The sequence below is a fragment of the Bactrocera dorsalis genome, chromosome 2 (assembly GCF_023373825.1).
Source record: "Bactrocera dorsalis isolate Fly_Bdor chromosome 2, ASM2337382v1, whole genome shotgun sequence".
NCBI lineage: Eukaryota > Metazoa > Arthropoda > Insecta > Diptera > Tephritidae > Bactrocera > Bactrocera dorsalis.
The window spans coordinates 9,122,743-9,149,041 of NC_064304.1; the positions used below are offsets into that span (position 1 = coordinate 9,122,743).

Consider the following 26,299-nt stretch of genomic DNA (forward strand, 5'->3'; position numbering starts at 1 on the left):
GCGCAAACAAGATTTGAAAAAATTTTAATATCGATACAGTCAGGCGATTACAAACATACATAAGTACAATTGTATTTGTTGAATGGTTCGGCAGCATGCTCGAGTTACATTTTCTAATCTACTACATACGATTTATCTGTATTAAAATGGAATGCTCTGCTATGTACATACATACATATGCTCGTTTTGAAGTTGGTCAAGCAATTTCTGTATTTAAGCATATTTTTGAAAAATTTGCATGCCCAAAGCGAATTGGCTCTGCGTTGAAATTTGAATGTGTTTGGTTTGATAACTTCTTACTCAGTTTTGGCTGCGTACTTAGCTTAATTGGTTTTATAGCGTTGCTGGCATGTAATTCAACTTGAATGAAAATTAACTGTAAATATACTTGTATAAGCTGTATTATATACATATGCATAAGTAGATTTAGTATTGCTTTTAGATAATTTAGGTATTTACCATACTTGGATAATCATTCATATTGTATTTGTAAGAAGAAAAGTTTCAGTAAAAATCATTTGTATTTTTTAATGAAAGAAAGCGAAGTTTTAGGAGCAAAAAATATCGAGATATTCAATAGAATTAAATTGTTTCAAATTACAAAATTTATTTATATTAATCTATTCCGAAACAAGTTAGAATCTTTAAAACTGTGTGAGTTTGGCTTCAAACATAGGGTCCGGCATGTAACAATAGAGTTGGGCATAATTGAAACAGCGAATTCCTCATTTCCTTTTCAATTTATTATGGGTCAGTTTCTTCTTTTAATTACCCACAAGTAGGAACATTAATATTTGGTAACTTCTTCCGCTCATTAAAATCTTTTTCGAATAATTCGAAATACTAGCCGACCAAGGGTATATTTTTCATACAATATGAAGAATTTATAAAAATTTTGAAAGACCGCTTTTAAGCAATTAGAAAAAGTTTCGATGTCAAATAATTTTGGAACAGAAATTGCAATTTTTGAAATGCCTCGTTCCCATTGTTACCTGTCGGAAAGTGTTGACTACTTTCAAATTACTTTAAAGACAAATTAAATTATAAGTTTAAGCTCTATACTTATACAATATATTTATTAATAGTACTTTGTGACAAAAAAGGACTCGGAAATTTTGTAAATAAAACGCATAACATTTAATTTTTCATCAATATTTATTTTGTCACCTTCAATGTAGTCTCCACCAGATGTAATGTCAACAATTTTTCCATTCTTCGAAACACTTTTCATAAGCGCTTTATGGGGTGGACTTCAGCTCCTTCAGCGAATTTTGTTTTATTTAAGACGGATGTTCTCACGGAAAGGCCTAAATTTGGCCAAATAGAACTCTTATTGACCGTCTGTTCCTCCGGAATAAATTCATGATGCACCAAACCACGAAAAAACAACGAGCATCACCTTGATTTTTGAGCAGCTTTTGTGTGGCCTTTTTGGTTTCGGTTCGTTTTTTCACTACATTTCAATGGTTGTTGACTTGTTTGCTTTCCGTGAGTGTGGGGTCGGGATTCGCCTTGTCTAAAGAAACCTGTTTACGGTACTCTTTTTCGCGGCGTATCTGATCAAAAATGTCCGCCAAAAACATTCTCTTGCCATACCTGCCTGACGATTTTCAAACACCATATTCCTCACTTTTTTAATATTTTCATCAGTTGAAGAGGTCGAAGGTCGTCTCGAGGCATGTCTTCATCTCTATATCATATTTGAAGGCTTTTTACCACTCGTAGGCTTGTGTTTTTGATAAAACTGAATCTCGGTAAGCCTTTTCCAATATTCCCAACCATTCCGCACACGAAATTTGGTTAGAAATACAAAATTTGAGACAAATTACATTTTTCATTGTAAAAATCACAACGGACTACTGAAGTGTACCAACTTAAACTGCTGCTATAAAGAAACTGCCTGACAGATCTCGTTCATATATGACATAGTTAATAAGGAAACTCCTACCAACTTAGCAACTCAGGGTACTTTTTTGTCACAATATAATATGTCTAAGAAAATTATTGGTCTTCGTCAGACTTTAACACATTTTTTTTCAAACTTCTTGTTATTATATATTATTCATGTTGTTATATTGTTGATAAAACTTTTAGTTAAATGTAGGAGTCCTTGGGTCGCAGTCGGTTAAAATAATGCAAGAGTCTCCCGAAATGAGAATAAATATACTGTGAAGCTTGTTTTATGAAGTTTCGAATATTTTCTTTTATTACCACGTAGATATCGCTATAGGGATTTATAATAAACATTTTAACATACATAAGCTCATTGTAAATTGTAGTATATTGAGGTTTTAATATAAATTAAGTTTGTTAATTTATAAACAATTAATTATAAAATTGCGACGGATTTACTCAACTCCTTAAAGATAACAACGTTGCAAATTTGATGGAACTGGATTAATAATGAACTTACGATTTCCACATAATGAGACCAAAATCAACCAAAAATTTTAACAAATGAGACCAAAATCAACTAAAATGCCGAAATAAGAATTTCACACTTCAAAATCAATAAATTACTGACTAATTAAAATTTGAAAATTCCTATTTGTGCTTTGATGATGATCATACAATAAACCCAAATAATAATGCTGGGTATTATCGCTTATAAAAGTCATGTATATGGAATCTTATGGTAGTTGTGGAATCACTTTCATTTGGAGTCAAATGGATTATACTTCCTAATGTGTTGTTTTTTAGTTTAGGATCTTCATTATATATCTAACTACAAGCTCGATCTTTTGAACATCATAGTAATTGGAAAGTCCGTTAAAGTTTATCTTTCACTGTCAAGAGAAAACTTATTGTTAAAATTACATATTCCATCTATATAACCAAAGCAAAGGAAAAGAGCGGATGACGTTCGACGATCTGGTTATTTATTGATTTTAGACGTCAGTGATTATCACCAAAAAAAGAAATATGTATATAATTACTAGATAAATAATATTCTACGCTTATTAACTATCAGTTATATTTGAGGTAATATAGATTAAAATATAATATCTAGTGCTAGTATCTGAATAACAAAAAATATAAAAAATTACTATCAAGTGACAATCATATAAAGTGTATTATAAATATATTTTAAGACTTAAATATGTCTATGTCCAAAACTATATTCCTGCTGCTTTTTTCTTCAAAATTGAATATTTATTGAAAAAAAACACATACAATAAAAATATTCAAAGTATTGCAAATTCGAAACTAAAACATTTTGCCATCATTTTGGCAATTTGTGGACTCCATCTCAAAAGCACTCCGCCAGGCTTGTGACCAAACATTAATGAAGCAAATTTTTGATACCCTGTTCGGTCCTAGTGTGGACACATACGAGTATGGTAGAGCGTTGTCATCATGGTAAATTCGGCAATTGATCTCTCATTAAACTGATGAGTTGTTGTTTCTTGGCACACCGCAGGAATAGAGTTATAGGGCCACTATAATAATAACTGTCTTCGATTCGCCAAGTGTTGTTCTCCAGTGAATTGAACAAACTATAGTATACCAGATCAAGCAAATGAGGTATCCGCAATTAAATTAAATTCGATAACATTTTTGTCGCATTTACATACATGAAAATTTTTTGACAGGACAGCGGTAGCGAGTAAAAAAATGGCGAATCGAAGACTGCTAATATAATAGGCGCATTAAAAATATTTAGTTACACATGTACTTATGTCATTGTATATATATTCATAAATATGAATTTAATTTATAATTATGAGCTGTAGCGTTTTTCGGCATTCGTTTTATTTAACACTTCCTTAGTATTTGATTTATGGTACTTCATTTGTTTCTTCTCTTTTTCTGCATTTTATGTTCCGAAACTAAACAAACTTTGATTGATTGATACTGGCAAACTAAAATCACAATAAAAAACGACAATAATTATGATTACTTGAAAAAAAAAACAAAAACAAAATAATTATACTTACGAACTCGTAAAACTTAACAAACATAAAATTAATGTAAGAAATCGCAAATCTTGAAGGAAAGCACAACCGCCAAGGATGTAAGTAGTTTGTGTGAATTTCATAAATATGTAAAAAAAATGAAAAACAAAACTTTATTTTTTTGTGTGTACTGTCCTTAGCGTATTATTATTATTTCATAAATTTGGCATACAAATGTAAAGCTAACGGCACAACACGTTGCAACAGCTCACAAGCAGGCGCTGTAGATGAGTAGCAAAGTGTGTTGCGGATTTTTTTCAATATTTTACAACAAATTTTTATTAAATTTTCTCTACCACAATTTTTGAATCATTCTGCGCTTAGAATTTTAGTATTTCGTACTCGTAAAATTCGCACTTTCTTTGCACCATTTGGCCGTTTTAGGTGTTTTTTCTGCGTAACTTTGAAATCTCACTCTTTTTCATGTTTCGTTTAATTTTTTAGTGTCTCTTTTTCAACCCATACAAAAGAAAAAAACAAAAATAAAACAAATATTTGTGTCCACATTACACTGCTGTGTGTTAAAATTTTGCAAATTATAGATTTTCAATACAAAACCAAATCGGGTACTTTTCAGATACAAACTCAAAAGATAGAACTTAAGGCACAAAGCAAAGTGGGCTCTTTGGATAACATTAAGCACAAGCCCGGTGGTGGGGAGCGAAAAATTTTCGATGATAAGGACTATCTGAAAAATGTTGAGCATACAGTTGCACTGACACCACCGACACAGGTAAACACCATGTGATTAACATTTCTGATACTTGCAAATTATTTTGGAATTGGAATTGTAGCAAATACGAGTTTTTAGTTATAATTCTCGTTTCGTTTTTGGCATTAAGTTTCACCTACTTCATTTTTGATTATATAATAAGTAAAGTTTATGCGTTTAAGATAATTTACGAAATTAATTAATTTTTAGAATTTGTTTTTTGGTTATTTGGGTTTTGGCAGTAATAAAAAATCAAAAAGTACTTACTCTGCAATTGAAGTGAGGCGGTGTTAAGAGAAGTTGTAAAGAGAAATTAGAAATTGAAAATAAAAAATATTTTTTTTTATAAATTTTAAAGAAAAGATGGAGGTATTATAAATTTTAACAAAAAAATATTTTTTTCATATATTTTTAAGAGAAGGTATCAAGAGAAATTATAAATTGAAAAAACAGAAAATATAAATTTTTAAGAGAAGATGCTAAGAGAAATTATAAATTGAAAAAAAAAAACAAAAAAAATATACATTTTTAAGAGAAGGGGCCGAGAGAAATTAAATTGAAATCAAAAAATATATTTTTCTTTTTTAAGAGAAGGTATTAAGAGAAATTGAAAATTTAAAATAAATATTTTTTTTTAGAAAATTTTAAGAGAAGGTCTTAAGAGAAATTATAAATTGAAAAAACAAAAAAAATATAAGTTTTTAAGAGAGGGTGCCAGGAGAAGTTACAAAGGAAAATTTTTTTTTTTATTTTTTAAGAGAAGGTGTTAAGAGAAAATCTAAATTGAAAATAAAAAAATATTTTTTAAATATTTTTAAGAGAAAGTGCTAAGAGAAATTATAACTTGAAAATAAAAAACATATTTGCTATAAATTTTTAAAAGAAGGTGTAATGAGAAATTACAAAATTTTAGATAAAAAATATTTTGTGTTAATTTTTAAGAGAAAGGGTTAAGAGAAATTGTAAATTTCTCATTTATCTCATTTTTAGAAATATTAAAGAGAAGGTATTAATTTTAATAGAAAATATTTTTTTTTAATTCTTAAGAGAAGGTCTTAAGAGAATTTCAAATTTAAAGTAAATTTTTTTTTATTTTGCTCATTTTTATTTTCTAATTACCAAGAGAAAATATTCAAAATATTCTTAAGAGCCGGTATTAAGATAAATGGAAAAATTTAATTTTTTTTGTAAGGAAGTTGTTAAGACAAATTGCAAATTTAAAATAAAAACTCTTTTTTTTTTTTTGGAAAATTTCAAGAGTAAGAGTTAAGAGAATTTTAAATTAAAAGTAAAAAATTTTTTTTTTTTTTTATTTCCAAGAGAAAATGTTCTTTTTTAATTCTTAATAGAAGGTGTTAAAAGAAATTGCAAATTTAAAATAAGAAATATTTTTCACCAAATTGTTTTCAAAACTATTTTTTCTTAAACCGCTCCTCATTTCAATTGTACGAGTTTTTTTAGTATCACATCTGTTGAAACGACATCCATGCACCCTGTATCGCAATAGTGGCTTGCTTTCGTTATACCGGCGACTCCATTGAACAGTTCAAAATTTTTTTTTTTTCATTTAAATGCAACAAACTTCCGAACCATAACAGAAGCAAAAACAAAAAAAAGACAATTAATTAGAAAATAAAATTCAAAAATAATTTTACAAAATTCAAACCCGAAAAAAATTTATAAAAATAGTCAATCAACTTTGTTTTAGTACTAATTTGCTTAGCAATTAGAAAGAATTAAGTATTAATAAGCTCGCACAACTACACTAACGACACTCATATTCACCATACGCATGCGAATTTAGCGCACATATACATATATACATCTATATGTAAGTAATCGCACACCTGTTTCCGAAAAGTAATGCAAAGTTTGCTAATTGGTGCAAGCTGAGTTCGGTTACTAGCGTTTTGAGGCAAAAGCAGAGCGTAGCATTTACTGAATAAAAGCACCTTAAAGCAATACAAATACATACATAATTACATTACTGATTACTAATTAAAACAAAATTACCTAAACATTACTAAAATACTAGTACTTAGTGGATATACTTAAAAATTGCAAGAAATTCGAAAAAAGTTACGCTGTATTAGTTATAACAATAAATATTTACAAAATTTGTCCATAACCTTTTTTTTCTAAATAACGGTCTACTAATTTAATGATTATCAACATAAGCTTATCATAGCACTAACAACTTAAAAATGAATAGAAAGCAGTGCCGCCCACAATAGACTTATCGGAGTCGAGCAAAAACTCATAAATTAAACTCAAGTTTCTCAGTTTTTACCCTTTACTTCCCACTATAATTTATTTATTTTGATTTTGGTAAGTTTTTACTTAATATTATTTTTTTATTTTTTATGTGTGTATTCGTATGCAGGACTTATGAAAAAACAAAATAACAATTTTTCTTCATATTAAAAAAAGTTTAATTCGACTTGTCTGAATTTAAAACATCAAAAATATTGCAGTTCAAGAAGAGTAAAAAATGTGATAGGATTTTTTTTTTTAAATATGTAAGTTAAGTATTATACATAAAAGTCTCTTCTCCCCACCAAATTACCTGTGACCTTCCTTAATATACATATCTACTTATATATATAACACTTTCGCGTTCAATTCTGTATTTAAATCTAACGATTCCATGACAGTTTGATATTCGTGATGTAAGCATTCCAGTCTTATATAATATATTGGCCTTGGACTACTTCCGAAGCGATATTTTCTAAAATCGTTCGAAAATTTCTATAACGCTACTACAAGAAACAACTTGTTCCACCGACATCGAGTACCCATACCCATGCAATTTTTATGTTCAATAGGATTTGCTGCCACACCTCGAACCTTACCAAATTATTTAATTAAAATCATTTCTTTGATGGGGGTGATTTTTATAATACTACGTCTAGTAAAAAGATACCCATAATTTCTCAATATGTATTACGCAGTATTCCATATGACATTAGAAAGAAAAGGCGATAAGGTTTCGTGATAAAAAAAAACTTCTCAGACGGTTTTGTGATTATTTGACTCGTTATTGTTTGAGCACGCGTCATAGAGAGAACACCCCACATCTTACACTTCTACTTCGATAGAGGCGAAAACACAAGGTCGAACTGGGTTGAGTCGCTACAAATGGTAACCAAGGCAAGATTGACAGTCAGAAAGGTTTTGTGTTGTTTTTGGTGGAGTCGGCAGCGAATCATTTGTTATGAGCTGCTCCCTACGGCCAGTTTTGACCAAAAGAAGAGGATTGTGTTCCAGCAGGGCAATACCAGGCCACATACATCCCTAATAACTCACTAGAAACCTGAAGAGCTTGGTTGGGGATACTTTTGTATTCACCTTGTAGTCCGGAACTGGCATCAAGCGAATATTACTTGTTTGTGTGTATGGCGAATGATTCTGCTTCGAGCGATCCAGTTTTTGGCCAAGAGGAACGAATGTAGCTACGAGAGTGGAATTATAAAATTACCTTCAAAATGGCAACAAGTTAAGGAACTAAACTGTCTTTATTTGACCCAAATCAAATCGCTCTAATTATGCAAACAAACCTTCAATTTAATGAAAAAATATTATAATATTTTTTTTACTTTTAGTTTAAGGTTAGGTTAGGTTAATCTAATAGGCCAATGAGCCACGCAAAGACCAGTCTTGGTCCTTGCGATACCAGATGGAGTACAGTTACTAGGTCCATTAGGAGTACTCATCCTTTAGGATGTCTGAGCTTGACGAGAATTTCAATAGATTCTGTGACCTCACGATCCAAATCTCTTCCAGCGTATCATACTGTGGGGACCCCAGATACTTACATCGTAATCCAATGCGGGACAAGTATACAAGAAATGCTCTTTTGTTTCTTTGGTGCCTTGCTGTAGATAATTTCTGCAATTTTCTCGATCTATCAGCACCATTTTGCGGGCAAGTGTCGCCACCAGACTGTCAGTTTCGATTCTATTGAGTGCCAATAGGAGTTTTGTGTACTTAAGATTTACCGTTTTGCACATGACTTTTTTAGTTTTGCACTCAGGTAGCTCGTTTCATCGGGTTTTGATTTTCTTAACCATGCTTCTTTCCAGATCGTCATATAGACAATTCCAATATTGATCACGTTTTCGGGCCGTACACCATTCTTGGCCATATCGTCCACTATTATATAGCCCTCGATGCTGTGATCTGGCTCCCAGTAGAAGTGAAGGAGCTTGCAACACTATCATATGCTGACCTGCTTCCTAAGGCACTACTGGCCGATATGCGTTATGAGGTTACTTTTTGTATTGCTGCTTGGCTGACTACGTAGATGTTGACTCCGGAGATGCCTGCAGGTACATTAGAGGCTAGCTCGGCGGCTTTCGGAATAGCAAAGACTTTAGCTTGAAATATAATGCGGTGGTCCGGCAACTAAAGAAGCCTTAAAGTTAGTCGAAAAGCTCCCTAAGTCTAGCCGGCAAAATTTTTCTCCAAGCTTCGAATGAAATTTTGAAATCAAACTCCGTTTGAGTAAATCAAAGTGATGGAAAGCGATCGCTTTCATTCAATATCCTGCATACGAAATGTTTTAATTTTATACCCATATTTTTGTCACTAATATTACAATATTAATCAATTGTTTTCCACCATAAAGTTTGTTGTGCTTATAATTTTTTTAAATAATTTACTTATATGTATAATATTTGTAACAAAAGAGATTTCCGAACAAAAAAAAACTCAAAATTCAACTTTTTAATACAATCCGTTAAAATTCCATTTAATTGAATTTCAATGAAATGTCAATTCGTTAACTATACAACCAGCAACATCCCGTACTTCTATTCTTTTTTCTCTCTTTACTTTTATTTATAGTTCCCGCAGGGACGCCTTATAGCCACCATCCACCTAGAATTTGGCCTTTGCAATTCAGACTGTGTGTGTAATGAAATATTTCAATCGCTCTTTAAATGAATTTACTTGCAAAATGCTTTGCCAAAACAACTACAACAACAGCCATTAAGTTTATATTTAAAAGAAATACATACATATATATTTACCTAGTAAATTCATAACAAATAAGGCAAAAACGAAGTAAAGATAAAGCAAAGCGTAAATTTTAACGAAAGCAATCGGGCTAAAATAGCAAATAACTAAAAATGGCACCTAATTTTGCGCAATTAGCAAAATGCGATTTTGTACCTTTAAACTTAAAAATTACGTCACAAGAACGCTTAGCTCACTAGCGCAACAAATAACTAGATAAAAAGCAACAAAAATTTGCATAGAAAATGAAAAAAAAGTTGTTGAAATAGAAAGTATTCGAAATGAAATGAAAATAGACTAACTGATAGGTCCACAAAGCACACAAACACACAAATTCAACTTAGGTTCGCTCCAAGTGAACTTGGGAGTTTTCAGCTCAAAACACGCATACACACACACACAAAAACGGAACGGTTAACACAAAAGTTGAAGCAAATTGTACAAAAAGAAAAAAAGAAGAAAATTATTTATGCCAAATGAGAATTTATTCACTTAAACTTAGACAATATTTGTTTTGTTTGTTCAAATGCAAACCTTAAACAGAACTTACTTACACTAAATATGCTATATACAATCCTACATACAAATGTATAGACATGCACACACATACATACATATATCTACACATCTACTTAAGTATACACGTAGGTGACAGTATTTTCTATTTCTAAGTACTTAGGCTAGCCAATTACGTCAGATAACTATTTTAAGTGAGACGCAAAAGCATATACTTACATACATACATATATAACTGTTTCCAACACTCGTTAAAGTAGCAAAATAAGCGCTGGGTGGCAGCTAAAACCCGCCTGACCTGCCAGCAACACGCTTTCTTCAGCGTCATTTCCTAAGTTTAAGTTAATTAGTGTGTAAAACTTGTAGGTATTTATAACAAAATTATTGAATTTGATCTTAGAGGAAATCAATCAATGCAAGTATTTGCTTGGTTTTCCATATTAACTATTTTGGAAATCATATTTTAAGAAAACCCTTTTATGTGTGATCATTTGTAGTTTAAGAACGCGTGAGATTATTTTTATTTTTTATTTTTTTTTATTATTTTAGCAATTTTTTTCTACACTGACAAAAACAATCCTGCCAAATAAACATACTCATCCACACATAGACATTTTTTAAATGTAGCTGTCTTAGTGCCTTACTTAGCATTTCCTAATTGAATTTACGCAGATTTTTAATTTTTTTTTAATTTTTCAATTTCAATGAAAATTTTTTAAAAAATTTAATTTTTCATTTTCATTGTTTAAAAAATTAAATTTTTCAATTTCAATGAGAATTTTTTGAAAATAAAAATTTTCAATTTCAATGAGAATTATTTGAAAAATAAAAATTTTCAATTTTAATAAAATTGTTTAAAAATACAACTTTTCAATTTCAATGAAAATTGTTAGAAATTTTTTTTAAATTTCAGTGAAAATTGTTTAAAAAATAGAAATTTTTCAATTTCAGTGACAATTGTTCAAAAAATAAAATTTTTCAATTCCAATGAAAATTGTTTAATAAAATTAAATTTTTCAAATTCCATTAAAAATTTTTTAAAAAATAAATTTTTTCAATTTTAATGAAAATTGTTTAATAAAATTAAATTTTTCAAATTCCATTAAAAATTTTTTAAAAAATAAATTTTTTCAATTTTAATGAAAATTTTTTAAAAAATAAATTTTTTCAATTTTAATGAAAATTTTTTAAAAAATAAAATTTTTCAATTTCAATAAAAATTGTTTAAAAAATAAAAAAATTCAATTTCAATAAAAATTATTTAAAAATACAACTTTTCAACAATTAATAATAAAATTAAATTTTTCAAATTCCATTAAAAATTTAAAAAAAAAATAAATTTTTTCAATTTCAATGAAAATTGTTTAATAAAATTAAAATTTTAAATTTTAATGAAATTTGTTTAAAAAAACTTTAAATAATTTGCCCGATTAAAGCGGTTTTATTAAGATCAAATATTTGCAACAAAAAATACCGTTAGACACTAAACACTAAAAATTTAAAAAATAATAAAAAAAAACATATTTTTTTAAATCAAAAAACCTAGATCATTTTAAATACTTAATACACAATCATCAAAATTTAAAAAAAAATTGTTAATTTGTGTATATAAAATCGGTTAATTAATTATTTTTTTGTTATAAATATTTAACTACTATACAAGTATTATATATAAATATTTAAAATTTTTCCTTCACTTCCGTTTAAAAAAATTATTTACTCTTTCAAATTAATTGAAATTATTTTTCCATTTTTTCTTAATTTATTTTGTGGAGCCTCTATGGTTTTTCAATTAAATTTCCTAATATCAGCCAAGCCTACGAAAACTAGAAAATATTAGCTTAAGATAACAGAAAAATCTATATAAAATATTTTTGGTATTCTAACAATATAAATTTTCGAATTTTACTGCCAAAAATCAGAAAGATTTTCGTTTCAAATTAAGACATTTATTTGAATACCCGCTTTTGCACAATTATGAACTATTAATAACAAAGAGCGAAACTTTTAACATATTGTTGTTAAAATTCACAAATAATTCATAGAAAGCTCTTGCATAACACAAGGGAATTAATATGTTTAAAAATATATAAATATCAGCCGATTTGCTTAATGATAATCATTCCTACTAACTCAACACTAGCGCCATCTGCCGGCAAAACAACCAAACGAAGTACCCTTGTTTAGAAATTGTTGTGATCTCCGTGATTCCGGTGGTTCCGTGTAGAAATTAAAACCAATTTATTTCTTGAATAGAAATCGAAAAAGTTTTGAATTTGACAAAATGGCGATGTTTGTAAAAAACATGTTAAATATTATCCAAAATATTCCTCGTTCTTGGCCTGCCTCAATTTTTGATTAGATCAAGAACTTGCAGCTCATTGTAAGAAGAACTAATACTATGTGCAAAAAATAGTAAGACTTCGATCATAATTTTAAAAACTATGTCGTCCGCCTAAAAGTAATCAATTGTTAAAGACAAATCAGGCGAATACGCGGCATCACATTGGTTGAAAATTTGGCGAAAAACTCACTAATCTATGCAGTGTGCGACGGTGCATTATTGTGGTGCAAAAACTAAGAGTTGCCAGACCACAATTCCGGCCTATTTTTACGAAAAGCTTCGCGCAAACGTGGCATAATACTAAAATAGTACTCCCTGTGGACAGTTCGGCCGATCGGAAGGGATTCGAAGTGCAGCACAACTCGATAATCTACATAATTTTGATTTTTGAACTGCTTTGATGTAGTTTTTTCGGCTTCCGCTTACCTTTGCTACGATATTCGACCAACTGATCAGCTGTTTTCTGTCGTAAGCATGTATCCAAGACATACTGGTTGTCGGAAAGCACTGTTTTTCGTAAAAATTGAGTGATTTTTGGAACCAATGCTGCTTTCAAAATGATTTTCACTGATCCTTCTTCCATGTCAGTATGATCTCTGACTGTTAATCGTCGATTGTCAAGCAAAAAAGTGGACAAAATCTATTTAAAATCTATAGACCTATCTATCTAATATCTGTATATCCAAAACATGCAGAACAAATTTTATAGTGATCGGCTCATATATTTATGTATCTTCGAATAATCGCTGTAGAAAACTCAAAAAAATGTTTTTTCGACAGAAAAAGGCGATTAAAGGTGAATGGAGGTTGAAACTCAAACACTATTTGAGATACAGATCGAAATTTAAGCATGCTTTTCAAACGTATAATCTATCGAACTACATAAAAAACAACCTTTAAAAATTATCCACTAAAAGAGTTGTTTAAAAAACGATCTTAATATTTAGATATACACCTCCTAAACACCTTCCAAAGTGAGCTGGGGTTGTAAAAAAAGAGTCTAACTTCAATACCTTTACTTTTTGCACTGTATTTGTTCGATATTTAATCGACTTTCTTGCTACTCTAACTATTTTTTTCCTTATACATCCATCTTTTTAAAATTACGAATGAAATTTCTTACTTTTATCAGCTACTTAAATACTTATATATTACAGCTATATGATGTCGTTTTTTTTTGTTAATAAACTGATTAATATTTTTCTCAAACTTCTACATAAACACTACATTCTTCAATAAATTAACACAAATTAACTTAAAAGTGGTAACACTGGTCAACCAATGGTTAGAAATAAAACGTCCTTAGGTAGCTTAAGAAATTGTATAACTAAAAATTTTATTTAACAAAACAAAAAAACTTATAATAATTGTGCGTAACAGAGAAATAAGTTAACTATTTATATTTATAGGAATATTTATATACCTTTTACTGAATATGCATATGAAATATTGAACTGATAGTCCCTAACTGTCATGCGAAACTACCAAAATAAAAGTATATCTGCTAAAATATAAATATATATTCACACAACCAACAACAACCAACGTCTAACGTAAGTTCGAAAGCATATATGTAATTAAAAAAATAAAAAAAGAAACAGCGTAAATGATAATTTCATGCATAAAATGACTAATGTCTGTAGAGACCCTTCAAATAACTACTAAGCAGACACAGCTGCGTACTACTTGTTGCTCCTTGAAAATACAAAAGCCTAAGTCTATAACACAAATAACTGCATTCGAACATTTTGTACCTGCGATCCATGGACCCTCATTTGCTTTAAACACATGCATTAATACAAGTATCTGTTTATATATATTATATATGCCATATATATGTATACTATATACTACATATATACGTGAAACTGTACATAGCAACACATAAATCGTCTGAGTGGGTGCTCTAAATGTTAATGAATAATGTTTTTCATTTCCACTTACCATATACCATATACTATCGTATGTAAAATAATTCATCAGACTGCATTCCATTCTCCTCTGCTTCTACTCATTTTCGCATATTTTGCTTAATTCTTACTGACATTCCTCTTTAATGGTTTTACTCGTCAGTTGTTTTTTTTTTTCTTTTTTTTGTTTGTGGGAATATAATTTTTTTCAGTGTAATTTTGAATGTTGAAACTTGTGGTGATAGTTTATGATTTGATATTTTTTATTTGAATCATTTCTTCTTAAACGCAGAGTCCACAACCATCCATGACGACTTCAACAACTGGTGCCGATGAAAATTTAAATCAGCAGAGTTAAACAAATTAAGCACGAAAGAAAAGCAAAAAAACAAAAACAAAACAAAAAATTATCAGCAATTTAAAACAAATAAACATTAAATACAAACATATTTACAAAGTAATAAAAATTAAGAACAAGAAATACATAAAACAAAAACAAAAAACAAAACATACTTCATTAAAGCATTATTATTAGCATTAATTGCATACGATTGCATACATAATTATTAAAACAGAAAAATTACAAAAAAAAAAATATTTAAAACATTTTGCAGTAAAAATTCAAAATTACTTGTATACATACATTTGAGCAACACTGTAATTGTTGAGATTGTATTATCACCAAACACAAAATATGTAAAATTACCGTATTGTATTTGGAGAAACAGTTATTACTCGTAAAAAATCGGTGTGCATTTGAAATGTAGCAAACAATTTGCAAATAATAAAACATTTTTCACAAATTTCACGTTTTTTCACTTACAAATTATTTCAAGCAAATATATATTTTACACCCAAAAGTAGTTTTTCCGTTGAAGACTTGCTTAGACACCTTAAGTTAAGCGGCAAACTTTGAGTTTTACATAATGCAACCATTCATATATACAGTGAAACCCGCTTAAGTACACCCTCTTAAGTACCGAGAAGTCTTGAAAGTCGCTTGGAAGGACTTAAGCGCACTTTTTAAGGGGTTACATGGGTTTCCTCACGTAAAAATCAGCCTGATGCGCCCAGGATCATCTGAAGTGAAAACATAATTGAAAATTAGTTTTTTTCCTTCGTCCAAGTTTTTTGTTAAGGTTTTAATTCAAACACTTATTCTTTCACTTTAGATGATCCTGGGCGCATTTTTACAAAAAAATTAAAATCTCAGTGAAAATTTCGCGACTTTTTTTCAAATAGTTGTAATCGAAAAAAATCCTTCTTCTTTATATCTTAAAGACCTGGGTAAAATTTCATGAAGATTGTTTGAGTAGATCTTGAGGAATTTTTCGAAGGACTTCAAAAACACAGTTTCGAGAAAAGACAGTGCATTTAGCCTAACTAGCCTCGAGCGCAGAAGTTCTCAAAGGCTGTATCTCCTAAGCTATTACTCGTATCAACTTGAAAATGTAGAACAATATTCTAGAAGCGTTGTTGAATTTAATAAGACAATTCGATTTTTTGAAAGCCGTAAATCCATATAACCCCTTAAACCAAAAAAATTTCTATCATTCATATATTTGATCATGCTTCTTGCTTATGAAATATTTCTATGATCGCCAGAATAATAATGATGCCGTAGACCATAATCTCATGTTCTACAAAATAACATTATCTAACAGTTAGTAAATTACTTTCAAGTTTCGAGTTTGTGATATGTACGAATTTTTAAGGCGTTCTAAGGCAGTTTTAAAACTAAAGTATGAATAAAAAGGCAAACATCGAGAGAAGTTCGGTCAAATATGTGCGAATTTAGAAATAATATTTTTTTGGGGTTAAGGTGAACAGTTGCTTCCGTGGAGAGGATCATGATGCTTTCATATACATAACCACATAAATTAAAATTAGGTCTAAACTTGAGCTTAGGTTAATCTGATAGGCCAAAAAGTTACGCATAGATAAGTGGGGTCCTTTGCGATACCAGATGGAGTTCAATTGCTAAGTCCAAGAGGGGTAGTCATCGTTTAATTGCCTGCGCTAGACGCGAATTTTTGCAGACTCTGGGTTCTCACTGTCGGTATCTCCTCCAGTGCATCATACTGTGGGGACCCCTGATACTTACAGCGAAATCTTGGCAATGCGGGTCAAGTGCGCAAAAGATGCTCCATTGTTTACCTGGTGCCCTGCTCTAGCCATTTCCTGCAGTGTTCTCGATCTAAACTATACTTAAAGCTAAATTTGAAATAGACTTCGAGCAGTAGTTATTTCGAAAACCTCTAAAGCCTGACAAACATATATAATATTAGAATTACATAAAATTACTTTTTTATAAAGCATAATTTTTTTTATACATAAAAACAAAAATACAAACATTTTCTTGGTTTGAAAAAAAGCAAAAATAATAATTAAATCTTGCAAATATTTATGCCTACCTATTTACTCTCATACAATATATTATACATAAATATATTCATCTTAGGCAGAAAGCTACTATTTACCCAAAAATAAAAATAAATCAAATATATATGTATGTGAATGAACTGTTATGTAGTAGTCTATATTAAAGAAAACTAAATATTATTATATATATTTACAAATGTATACACCTAAATAACTGTTACACTTATATATACAAGACAAGCATACATGCCCTGTAGGGAAAAGCTGGTGTGTTCAAATATCAGTAATTATAAAAAGTAGAATGAAATAATATTTTGGAAGACATATCAGCTTATTTAAGAAAATTTTATAAAAATTATTATTATTTTTTTTTTTAATTTTATAATTTAATAAACATGTTTTTTTTTTTTTAATTACATAATATTTTCGTTTTGTTTTTAATAATTTTTTATTTTGCATTGTTTTGAATTAATTTTTGAACTAACAAAATTCTAAGCGTTAAAATTTTGTTTTCCCCAAATTTCAATTAGAGTTTCCTTGCAGGGCTTCAATTATACGAACAACATACAGTTAATAATATTACAGCAAGCAGTATTGCTTTGAAACCACCAAAAGTAATTCAATCACATACATACATTGACACTTTCTTATAATTTCATTGATTTTAAAAATTCCATGACTATAATGCCTAACTGATTTAATAACTAATTATATACCCATTTTGCTTTAAGCTGGGAACATAGTGGAGTGTGAATGCAATAACGATGACAGCAATGTGAGAGAGTCAAATGATTATCGGCGAAAGAGCATGTCGTTTCTGCGGCAATGAGCATACAGAGAACATATTATATATACACATAAACCTCCGTTCTCTTGAGCAAACTGTGTCTGATTGCACCTTGTTTCACTATGTTTTCAGCCTTATATGAAATCTTTAGTATATGAACGAAACTCGCAAAACAATTTATTTTTTTTTGTTTAGATCGCTATGCGTATTTATGCGCTCAAATAGGGAAACTACATAAATAATTTATTAACTTTTGAATAAAAAAATTAAATAAAAAATAATATTCAAATTACCCTAAAAGTGTCCCAATAGTAATTTGTAAGCAAACTACATATAAACAAAAGACAAACATAATTTCCACAACATTCTTCACACTCGCGCCTTTGCCATTAGTAAGTTTTATTATTTTTTTATAAGTGCAAATCCAAATTTTTTAATATTAATAATTTTTTTAATGAAACTTGTATTATGAAAAGTACACACTACATAATTAATTCAATTTAGATACATTTATATAATATAAAATAAAACACAAAAAAAATCAAGAAAATCGAAAACTTCATTCATATAAATGTGGGAAATTGTAAACTAACATTGCAACAAATAAAAATTGATTTGTCTAAAAAAATTATGAAAAATGCACTTCTTCTTTATTATAAATATATTTAAATTTATGCATAAAAGAATACGATTTTTGCAGAAAAATTAGTTTTGCTTTAGTTTTGTAGCGAAATTTAGCCACAAAGTGAATTTTATCCACAAAATTTCATCGTCATCAAAAATTAGTAGCGGTATTTGTATTTAAGCTATGGCATATTTGTGCAACTACACCGTTAGTAAATAAAAACAACCACACCAGCAACAATCTATATGTATTTGCAAGCCAAGGCAAATGAAAATTCGGCCAACTTGAAATGTATTGGTAAACAATTTGCTGCAACACGCTGAGGTAGTATGTTTTTTACTCTATAATATTTTTAAAATATTTATTAATGTTATATACTTGTATATAAATAATTTATATAAATTGAAAATAATAATATTACATGAAACTGAAGATATATAAAATAAAAAAATAATTAACAATAAAAAAAATAAATAAATAAAAAACAAAGATTGAAGAAAATAAATTAAATAATTATTGTTAATATTAGTTAGCTAAAAAAATTAAATTAAAAATAATATAATACAAAAATTAATTTACCTAAGAAAGAATAAGTAAAATAAAATTAAAATAAATAATTTTAATAAAATAAATAATTTTAATTAACAATGAATAAAAAAAATAAATAATTATTAATAAAAAAAATTAATTGAATTAAAAAAATATGTAAATAATTTTGATTGTAATAAAACAAACTAAAAAAATAAATAAATAAAGTCTAAATAATTCGTTTAACAAAATTAAAAAACAACGCATTTTTAATATTTTCCATCTTTGAACTAAAGAAAATAGATTGAAAAATTGTTATAAATATTAGTTACCTTAAAAAAAACAATATAATACAAAAAATAACTTAACTACAAAAATTAATAGAAATAATTGTCATAAATAAATTTAATTAAATCTAAAAAAATAAAATATAATAAATAAAACATAAATATTTATTTAGTTTTATAAATAATATGTAAATAAAAAACAAATAAAATAAATAATAATTAATTCCAAAAATGTTTATAAAATAATATAAATGATATCGATCTCCAGTTATATATGAACATAAAAAAGTTAGTTTAATTAAAATAAAACTAAAACGCGAAATTTAAAAAAAAAAATTACGAACATAAAAATACAAAAACTTAAATAAAAAACTAACAATAAATTCAAATAATATTTAATATAATGGATATTGATCTCTTAATAAATTAATCAAAGTATAAAAATATACTATAATTGTAGAATATGTACTTAAAAAAATACTGAACTTCTTCAATAAATATACATAATTTATAATAAATAAATAAATTATGAATATAAAAGTGCTAAACATATAAAATTAAAAAAAAAAAAACAAATTAATAGAAAAGTTAAAAACCAATTAAAAGCTTAATAAATGCCATTAAATATTATTAAACAAGCAAAAACAAAAAAAAAAAATAAATAAATAAATAAAATAAAACTAATTTATTAGAAATTATTAAGTTGAAAAAACAAATAAGCAGAAAATTTATTTAAATACAGAATGCGAAATATTCACAAAGGAAAGTGAAATAAAGAGCAAAATTAAAAGAAAAAAATAACAAAACAAGTATAAAAAAATTTTAATTCTATAATTTCAAAACAATAATAAAAAATTTAATGTTAAAAAAATGTAATAAAAATAATAAAAATTTAAAATAAAAAGATATTTTTTATATGATGTATTATTAAAACATATTTTAAATAATTTTAAAATAATAATAAAAAATATAATAATAAAAAATATGATAATAAAAATAACAAAATTAAAAATATAATTTTTTTTTTTTATATTACAAAAAAAAAAATATAAAAACCAAAAATTCAAAATAAAAAAAACACATTGCATGCATTTAATTTAATCTGTAATACTTTTAAACACACTCAAAGCCTTATCAATGCATATTTAAACATTAAATCTAATTTGACTATTTTTTCACATTCCTCTTCAAACACGAATCACTTCGTATAGCACTGGAAGGTGCAGAAGGTTCAACGCGCCACCACAATCACCTCATCCATGTCGCTGCCTGCCGAGTGTCTGGTGCTCTCGGTTTCAATGCCATCGCTGAATGCGGAACAGAAACGTCCGAAAAGTGCTGGGCCCAAGAAAAAACAAGGACAAGTGGTACATCCAAAGCCCTTCCGTCTATACTAGATAGAGCTATACTTACATTTCGCATACATATGTATGTACACAAAAAACATTAATTATATGAAAGAAACTAGTCAGCAGCACCGTTTCGAGTTCCAGTATGCGCCAGGCATGTCTTCAAGAATTTAAATGCAAGCAAAAACCATTAAATAACAACACCGGTAAATGCATACGTACATACATATACACAAATTGTAAAATATATTCATCGTGTTTTGTGAAAATCATTTGCGCAGCCGCAAAGGAGACTTCAACAATACAAGTCGCGATTTGTGAAAGACAAAATTGAGCGAAAAGGCAACGAATTCCATAAAATATAGTTAAAAACAAAACTTAAATATTCACCAAATTTGCATTAAATCAATATGTCATTAAATTACAATCAAGATGTTGAAATAAAGAAAGTATATTATTTATCGTTAATTGGGCGTTTTTCTAGTACTAGTTCTAGGAATAAATTTGCCTAAAAGCTGAACATATTTTCTTTCTGAAAATTGTCGACAGCAAGTGAGTATACAGCACCCGCTCAGCTAGCGCAACATTTTTTATAAAAAAATTAAATATTATTAAAGAGTATTATACTATAGCTTTTTGTTGTTGTTGCAGCGGCAAAAGCCATCCTGAAGTCATTTTGAGAAATGCCGCCGGTTTGACAGTCCTTGGCCGGATAAAAAGCGGGGTCCATTCTGGTTACGTAGACCCGACAGTCGCGGGAACGGCAGCAACATAATATAGTTTAATATTTGGAATAAATTCACTATGCACTTTTGTTCATTTTACTTTATTCTTTTGCATATATATATTCGCTTCGTTTCACAGTAGCTCTTCTCCTCCATTTTGTTTATACATACATTATTAAATCTACTTCACTGCCGTTACTTTTCTTATTTTTGATTTTTTTCTTTTACTATTATTACAATAATAATATATAAAGTAAATATGTATTCATTTATTTTTCTCTTTATCTTTGTTTTTTACTCATACAAAATTACAAATAACATTTAAATACATTTTTCAAAATCTTTGAGGTTATAATTGCAAAAATTTGTTTACAAGATGTAAAATATTAAAAAGTCGGAGTAATGCATGAGTGTGTGAGTGTGAGTTTGTTGAATGCATAAGATAAAGGAGAGATTACATATTTTATTTTATTAGCGTTTATTAACTTTTTTTCGGTTTTATAAAATTCGGGTAACGAACTTTTTTTTACATTATATCTTCACATTCTACATAGTAACTGTTTTGCAATAATTAAATCATAATGTTTATGCATACATAATAAATAGTTAAAATGGCAAATGAAAATACGTTTGTTATAAAAAATATTAAATTAAACAGTCGTTAATGTTTAGTTGTGACGTACATATTAGTTTATACACACATAAATATATGTTTGCAAACATATTAAAAAAACGTAAAAAAGAAATTGATATGAATAATATGAAATTAATATTTGAGTAGTGTAGCTTACTAAGCGAAATACCGCTGCAGCTGTGTGAGCGCAGGGCTTGGAGGACGATGTATGCAGTGGCGTTTGGTGGCAACATCGCATTTCTGTCACCATGCTGTCAAAAATTTTAAAGTAAAAGAAACCATTTTCCTTTTTTAATGCTTAACAAAACTAAATTCTTTTTAATAGTTTACTAATAGAGTGTACATTTGTGCATCGTGCTACAAATGTAAATATGTATGTCTACAACAAAAAAATTGTTATTAAAATAAAAGTTAGAATATTAACTAAAGTGGGTGCTATAATTTGCTGTGTCACAACACATAGTGACAATTTGTTTTTGTTACTTTTGTCTAAGCTCAATTCGGTATGCGCCACAATGCGCTCAACCAACTTCTTATCTGTTCAATATTCTTTAATTCTTTATACAACAACTTTATATACTTAGCTGTTATTTAGCTTCAACTTTTCACTTAATTTTTAATTTTATATTTTTCATTTTTCTCATTACTCATTACTCAATTGACTAGATAAGCTATTTTCTTTTGTCCAGTTGCAGTTCATAACAAAGAGTAATCAGCTGATTAAATTTGAGACTTAAAATAAAACTTGTTTGGTTGCTGCTTCTGGGCAGCCGAAATTTTCCAAACAAATACTAGCTGCACAACGTTAATTAGCTGCTGCTTGGTTTCAATATATCTGTAGACAAGCTTATGCTAAGGCAGTTTTTCATTTGGAGCAACTGCGCTGCAACAACTATTGTCTACAGTAAAAGCTGCCAACTAAAAAAAATTATGATAAATGCATATTGTACTCTGAAGGAGCGCGAAAAAATTCTAATTTTGCAGTTATTGAAGAAATTAACTTTTAAGTAAAAAAAAATTAAAAAGTTAAAAAAAATATAAAACCACAACACATTTTTCAAGTTGTCGCTGCCTACACATTTGATATTCGCCGACTTTAAACTTTTATCAGTTAGTTAATAAATATTCGAGTTGTATTTCTTAGACACGAGTTGACGCCTTGATTGTGTTTGTGTGTTGGTTGCCGTAAGGTAAGTGAGTGGTTTGCTTTTGTTAAATATCTGATGTTTTGTTACACTATAGCAAAAGCTGTATATCTTACATAACTATACACTTTCGTTGACGACGCTTTTGTGGTTCTGGCCTGAGCACAGCTCTCACAGCTTCTTCAAAGACCTGCAAATATGTAATATATAACAGAAATCCACTTCATGTATGCATTTTACATACTTGTTTCAATCCTCTTTGCGTAAGTGCCGAACACTCCATATATTTGACGGCGCGTATTTTATTCGCCAACTTTTGACCCTGCTCACGTTTCAACGGTGCCAAACCCTGTTCGGCTAGTTGACTGAGCGTTTCGCGATCATCGCGCAAATCAATTTTGGTACCTAAATAAAGCGCAAACATTTAAATTGGAAAAATTATTTTGAAGTAGTTTGCATGTTGTGCTACTAACCGACTAATATAATCGGTGCATCCGGGCAGTGATGCTTTATTTCAGGATACCATTTCGATGTGACATTTTCAAATGAGGATGGACTGGCCACGCTGAAGCATATGAGAAATACATCGGTTTGTGGATAGGAGAGCGGACGCAGGCGATCGTAGTCTTCTTGACCCGCTGTATCCCATAAACCAAGCGACACTTGTATTGTATCCACAGTCATGGGCGCAGAGTAGTTGTCAAAGCTGTGTGCAAAGTAAACAAAGTTGAAAAATATATGACTTTTGTGAACTTGATTAAAACTTACACTGTAGGCACATATTCGCCGGGAAAACTATCTGTGGTGTATGAAATTAACATGCATGTCTTGCCAACGGTTCCATCACCAACGACGACACATTTAATGGGCCTTCCTGTCGACATCTGCGAAAAAGAATAAAGAACGTATTGTAATATATATATTTTTTCAAATGTAAATGTGTGTCAGTAACTTGAGTATGAATGCAAGCTGGTGTGGCCAGTAAAATTGTATAATCAAATAAATTAAACTTCAGCAACGAATGTGGAACAATGGAATGTATGTAGCTTGCCGCGTTGGTGGAGTGTGGTACATTTAATTAAATACAATTTGCCACTTGAGCACATTTACTGTCTTTCATTTTTCTTTGCATGGAATGTCAGAAATAGTGTTGCCAAACAGATAAGTATATATGGGTGTATGCATACATATGTATGCCTATCCATAAAGAACAAATCATATGACATTTTGTCACAAGTTTAAGGATATTAACTTTCTGTTTAATTTTTAGCAATTAGTAAGTACGTTGTAATAAAAAATGTATTAACGTATTTTATAGGTCAAAATTAAGTATAATTTCATTTATAAAGAAAGGAAAAAGGGTGCACCGATGTGTTATTAACGCAAAAAAAATTAATATCACTTTTAAGGAGATTTTATCTATTTTAACAACACATACACATTTAACTCTTTATATATTGCTATAAGGATAAAAACGTTGTGCTGATGAGTTATTATCACCTTTTGTAAGCGATATATGTATTCACCGATCCTTATATTTTCGAAATTTGAAGCAACAAACTATACAAACCGTAGACTTTAAGAACCTACGAAAGCACACAACAAAATAATGTGCAATGCACGCAAAACAGCTTTAAAAGCTTAACGTTAAGAATATAAAAACACGCCTACACCACAAACAACAAATGAGAAAATCAAACACAACACCACAAAAAGAATAACAAATCAAAAGAGCAATAAAAGACGAATTATAATGGGCATCTGTTTGAGTGAATAGCTGGCTACAAAGCAAAACGCGAACGTCCGCCGGCGACATGATTCGCGAAACACACAAAAAAATATAAGCGGCACAACAACCGAAATAGATCTTGTCCCCCTACAAGTTAAGCACACCGCCCTGGACGCCAAAACGTCAGCGTCAGCCGGCGATTGTAGTGGCAGCATTAATGTTCTATTTCTGCCGGCGACGTCAGTCCGATGGGGGGAGCCACATTACTGTCGGCCAAATTTTCTATTTTCGAAATGAACGCAATTAGGTTTACTATCAGCGACATAATCATTGCGACTATCACAACATCGAAATCACCTAAAAGCGCTAGTTTTCCGCAACAACACCAACGTAGTATAGCTACTGGTGTAGAGGGTAGGTTGTGGCAGTGCGACAGTGTGGCACCAACGTTTCCATTCCAGCGTTTGAAGGCTGATGTGATTCAAGTGTTACAGCATATTGAGTCAGCGTATTCAGAAATTAATTTTTGTTATTTAAGACACTGTTCCTTCACCAGTTCAACGGCAGTATTTACAATTTCACCATATAAATTTATATACCTATATATGTGTGTGCATTCATACATATGAGAAAAATGGACAGGAGTGGTCCGCCAATGGTCACAATTCTTACCATATACACACAGCCGCTTGCATATGTATATAAATATACTTCTTTTGTCGTGTATTTTTTTCCTATTACCTTACTTTTGCAACGCACTCAGCTCCTCCGCTGCACAATATTTTGTTGTTTTCTTAATCCACTTTTTTGCGTACTGCTACTGGTGGTGCTGCTACGTCGTTCCTTTCACTTTTCCCCCACAATTTTGTACTAAAACGTTTTCGATTCACTTTACTCAATCGCTAAACTGATTGTTTACCATAAAATTCGTTGATAATATATTAATTTTTATTTAATTTTACATAAAAAACTGTGTAAAATAAATGCTGCTGCAACTTTAGCTTTGCTACTTTTTTTGTTTCTTAATTCGCTTTTAGGCCTTCATTTATCGCAGTTTTGTTTTACCTATAAATGCGTGTGCGCACTCATACACGCACATTTACACACACCCTTTTCGGCAAGCAGTGCTGCCAAGTTATGAGTTGTAGTGTGTTTATTTGAGGCATTTTTGCGGAAACCTGCATGTAAAAGTCATTATTGTTTAAATTAAATATATTTATTAAAATGTTATGTTACACAAATATAAAAATATGAGTAAAAATTAATAAAATATTTTGTTAAGTTAGTGATAATGAATACAACTGATAACTCCATTGTTAAATATAATCAGGCGCAAGGAAATATTGTGATATTGGTGTTTAAGTAACTGGAGAGCTATTGAAAATTGTTTAAATAATTTTTTTCAGTGATATAATCAGTTCAGGATAAACAATTAAAATACATAGATCAAGCTTAATTTTTGCGTTTACGTGGGTGCGTTCCGTGTTGACGTTTATTTTTTCCATTTCCATTTCCTTTTCCTTCAGCTTTTTGACAGTTGTCTTAACGAAATTAAATTCCGTTCTAGGCGCCTATATTGAAAAATCCAGCTATTTTTGTGTTTTTATGATTAATGGACCACCAAAAAAAGGTTGGCAGTGAATAATTATTTACT

The 26,299-nt window shown here is 29.3% G+C and overlaps 2 protein-coding genes across 25 annotated transcripts in view; one reads left to right on the forward strand and one right to left on the reverse strand.

Annotated features, from left to right (window-relative positions):
• Positions 1-20,880, forward strand: part of LOC105233740 (microtubule-associated protein tau) — a 32,460-nt gene extending 11,580 nt beyond the window's left edge. For 2 of the 21 annotated variants that reach the window (XM_049449752.1, XM_049449753.1), the window contains exons 7-10: positions 3,977-4,015; positions 4,534-4,689; positions 9,514-9,576; positions 20,275-20,880. In XM_049449752.1, the coding sequence (XP_049305709.1) occupies positions 3,977-4,015; positions 4,534-4,689; positions 9,514-9,576; positions 20,275-20,460 (444 nt within the window). In that variant the 3' untranslated portion in view covers positions 20,461-20,880. Of the gene's footprint in view, positions 1-3,976; positions 4,016-4,533; positions 4,690-9,513; positions 9,885-13,953; positions 14,098-14,746; positions 15,258-18,343; positions 18,576-20,274 lie in introns of those variants that run through there. The other 19 variants (XR_007421857.1, XR_007421860.1, XR_007421859.1 and 16 more) reach the window with 19 other exon arrangements.
• Positions 20,881-21,222: 342 nt separating this feature from the next.
• Positions 21,223-25,689, reverse strand: LOC105233741 (ras-related C3 botulinum toxin substrate 1). Of its 4 annotated transcripts, none has more exons than XM_011215895.4 (5): positions 25,392-25,689; positions 23,685-23,800; positions 23,390-23,622; positions 23,161-23,321; positions 21,223-23,106 (listed from the first exon to the last, which is right to left on the reverse strand). In XM_011215895.4, the coding sequence occupies exons 2-5, from the start codon at positions 23,798-23,800 to the stop codon at positions 23,029-23,031; spliced, it is 588 nt and encodes a 195-aa protein (XP_011214197.1). In that variant the 5' UTR covers positions 25,392-25,689; the 3' UTR covers positions 21,223-23,028. The 4 variants fall into 4 exon arrangements, with proteins under 4 accessions (XP_011214197.1, XP_011214196.1, XP_011214199.1 ...); XM_011215894.4 differs by having other exon boundaries at positions 25,387-25,688; XM_011215897.4 differs by lacking the exon at positions 25,392-25,689 and adding an exon at positions 24,417-24,929.
• Between the last annotated feature and the right edge of the window lie 610 nt (positions 25,690-26,299).